Raw genomic sequence first — 2,869 nt, forward strand, 5'->3', positions numbered from 1 at the left:
GGCAAGTATGATGACGCCATCTGGTTTGGGCTTTGGAAAGGGCAGACCAGGAGCTGGCACTGGTCTCTGACCGCCGAAGATTTCTACCAGGGAGGAGAAGAAAACTATTTTACTTTTTTATGGCTCSAAMAACCAACTTACCACTGTGGGACTTATAAAAACGGATATCTGGGTGCCATTCCCTGTTCCTCTGCTCTACCTTCWGTTTRYTTTGATGGTGAGAAGTATTTTTGATTCACAGACWATTTAAAATATAATTAAAATTTCTGACATTGATGCATTCTTCAGTCTGATCATTTAAAACCTTTTCTAAATTTGTTTCATTTTTGTGACAAAACCACAAAACCACATGTTCTTAATCATTTTCATAAACTAAGAAGATCGTTCCTATTGAAAATGATACTTTGTTTTAGCAATTTCAAAATAAAAGCTGTGTCTCACAAGGCAAATAACTCAATAAAATATTAAAGTAGTATTAAAGTAAAAGTATTTTGCAAAGAGTAGAGAAACAAATAACCATCAGTGTCAAAGGTTTTTTCTGTTTTCCTTTTAAAATCTGCAGGTTGATTCTGAAAGTGAATGAGTTGATGCTTGTAGTTTCAATAAAATCTGTGCGGTGTCGTGAAATATTTGACAAATGAACACAGGAAGTTATCTAACAATTAGTTTTTCAAATACCAGAGAGAACCCACATTGTAACCAATAAACAAGACTGATTTTTGTTTTTATGTTCTCAGCAACAAAAGCAGGAATGGAGCAGTACGTTCTGAACGAAGCAGGACTGAGCTGGACTTCTGCTCAGGCCTTCTGCAGAACCTCCTACACAGACCTGACCAGTGTGAGGAATGAGGTGGAGGCCGCCATGATCCACAGCTTACTGGGTGGAATGGAGGTGTGGGTCGGTCTCTTCAGAGACCCCTGGGTCTGGTCGGACCAGGCGGACTCCTCTCTGAGGTTCTGGCCGGCGGATCAGCAGGTGTGGAGCGAGGATGTTCAGGACTGCGGGGCTCTGCTGAAGACTGAATCTGGTCGCTGGGGGGGCCGGAACTGCTCGGAGCAACACCCCTTCTTCTGCTCGTGCAAAAACACAGGTTCTGACTGATTTAGTTTTTAGTTTTTTACATTTTTCTTTTTTTTTCCTTGCATACTTTGTATTAATAAGTCTACTCATGAATCAAATGTTTGGCTCGTTCAGGACATATGTCACTTTTAGTTTTTGTAACTTTAAAAAATTTCTAAATATTTCACTTCATATGCTATCTTTAGCTTCTTGCTAGCCTTTTGCTACTTTCAGGTTTAGCTAATGTTTCGCAACTTTTAGCTTTAGCTTTTTAGGTCATGTTTACAAGTTTTAGTTTTAGCTAAACTTATGCTGCTTTAATCAGTGAATTACTGCTTTTAGTTTCTCTTCCTTCATTTAGCTTTTAGCTGGTCTTTTTTGGACTTTTATAACATTTTGCACATACAAGTGTTTAGTTAGCACTCTGCTCCTTTAAGCTTTTAGCTAATGTTCTGCTTATTTTAGCTTTAAGCTCAGTTGCAGCTTATTAAGCAGTTTTGTTTTAGCTCAGTCTTTGTAATTTCACAGAAAATGCAGTCTAAAATAAAAAATATTTATTGTTGAAATTACACTTCTTTTTTGTAGAGCAGCTGTTTTAACTAAAGCAAAAGTAAAACCTCTAACTTGTGCACGATTCTCTGTGTTTTTCTGTTATAGATACCAAACGGACGTATATCAAAGTGAAAATCAACTTAAAAGATTCAGCTCTGGATCTAAATAATTCTGTCGTGCAAAATAACATCTTGAAGCAGGTAAATCAGTTGTTTTTTCTTATAATGCGAAGTCAGATGCAAGGTAAAAGACAGTTAAATGTTTTATATTATTGCACTAAATTAACTTTTAGAACACCATGGTGTCACATTAAAACATAAAATAAGGAGTAAAGTGAAATTTCTGTGACACGCAGCAGTTTATTTAAAAGAAGCTGATTGGACAAATGTTTGGTTTCAATCAAGTCAGAAAAGAGGAAATTTATAATTAAACTACCGTAACATTAAAATAATGTTTTTTATAATTTTTCAGTGTTGAAGCTCTAAAACCACTCTGAACAGATCATTTATCAGATGTGTTGCTCATTAATGAAACAAACATATTCAATACAAGGTTGTTTTTCTGTCAGGTTTCAGAGATAAATAATGTATTTTTTAAATGTTTTGGCAGATGAAGCTAAAGCAGAAAGAGGATGGGATCACTGTTATGCAGACACAATGGAGAAAACAACCAAATGGAAAAATCTTTGTCAAAGAAGCTCCTGATGATGACTGAGGCTCTGCTGGATTTCATTTTATAGAATAAATAACCTAATTACAGAAAAAAAAAATCCAGTTGTTATCATACCTTTAAAGCTCAGTTAAAAACTTACCTTTTTAAATCTGCATTTGTTTAAATTTGCTCTGTCTATTTTTATTTTATTTTATGTTTGTTTGTGTCTGTTGAAGCACTTTGTGATCCCCATCTTAAAATTTGCTATATAAATGAAGTTTTTACTTACTTACTTACAAAACATAAATCTTAATAGATCTGTTTAAGATGCTTTATTAGTTTAAGTTTTTCTGTCTGCTTGCCACGCCCACCTCACCTGTTCCTCATCACCAGGTAGTCCCAGCTGCAGACCTATCCCCGCTTTCAACACATCCTCAGTCCATTATTATTGACTCTCACACAACTTATACGGTCTTCCTGTTATTCCTCATGATTCCTTTTTTATCTCCTGAGTTTTTAAATCAATATCAATCTCTTTTCAGAAGCATCAGGTCTAACACTTAATCATAATAAATGTGAACTTATGGCCATACATGATTGTAATAT

At 35.2% G+C, this 2,869-nt stretch overlaps 1 protein-coding gene across 1 annotated transcript; it reads left to right on the plus strand.

Moving 5' to 3' along the window:
• The first annotated feature begins 515 nt into the window (after positions 1 to 515).
• LOC106532286 (C-type lectin domain family 4 member K) lies at positions 516 to 2,837 on the plus strand. The gene is made up of 3 exons (XM_014028307.1): positions 516 to 1,091; positions 1,718 to 1,812; positions 2,222 to 2,837. Exons 1-3 carry the CDS (start codon positions 728 to 730, stop codon positions 2,324 to 2,326), a joined length of 564 nt encoding a protein of 187 aa, XP_013883761.1. The 5' UTR covers positions 516 to 727; the 3' UTR covers positions 2,327 to 2,837.
• Positions 2,838 to 2,869: the final 32 nt, after the last annotated feature.

The sequence above is a fragment of the Austrofundulus limnaeus genome, unplaced genomic scaffold (genome assembly GCF_001266775.1).
Source record: "Austrofundulus limnaeus strain Quisiro unplaced genomic scaffold, Austrofundulus_limnaeus-1.0 Scaffold743, whole genome shotgun sequence".
NCBI lineage: Eukaryota > Metazoa > Chordata > Actinopteri > Cyprinodontiformes > Rivulidae > Austrofundulus > Austrofundulus limnaeus.

What these genes read in the sequence shown, in the direction of transcription:
- LOC106532286 (XM_014028307.1), top strand. Translation starts at nt 728, where the DNA reads ATGTTCTCAGCAACAAAAGCAGGAATGGAGCAGTACGTTCTGAACGAA. An exon ending in CTGCTCGTGCAAAAACACAG is followed by an intron (nt 1,092 to 1,717) that starts GTTCTGACTGAT and finishes TTTCTGTTATAG; the next exon opens with ATACCAAACGGACGTATATC. An exon ending in AAAATAACATCTTGAAGCAG is followed by an intron (nt 1,813 to 2,221) that starts GTAAATCAGTTG and finishes ATGTTTTGGCAG; the next exon opens with ATGAAGCTAAAGCAGAAAGA.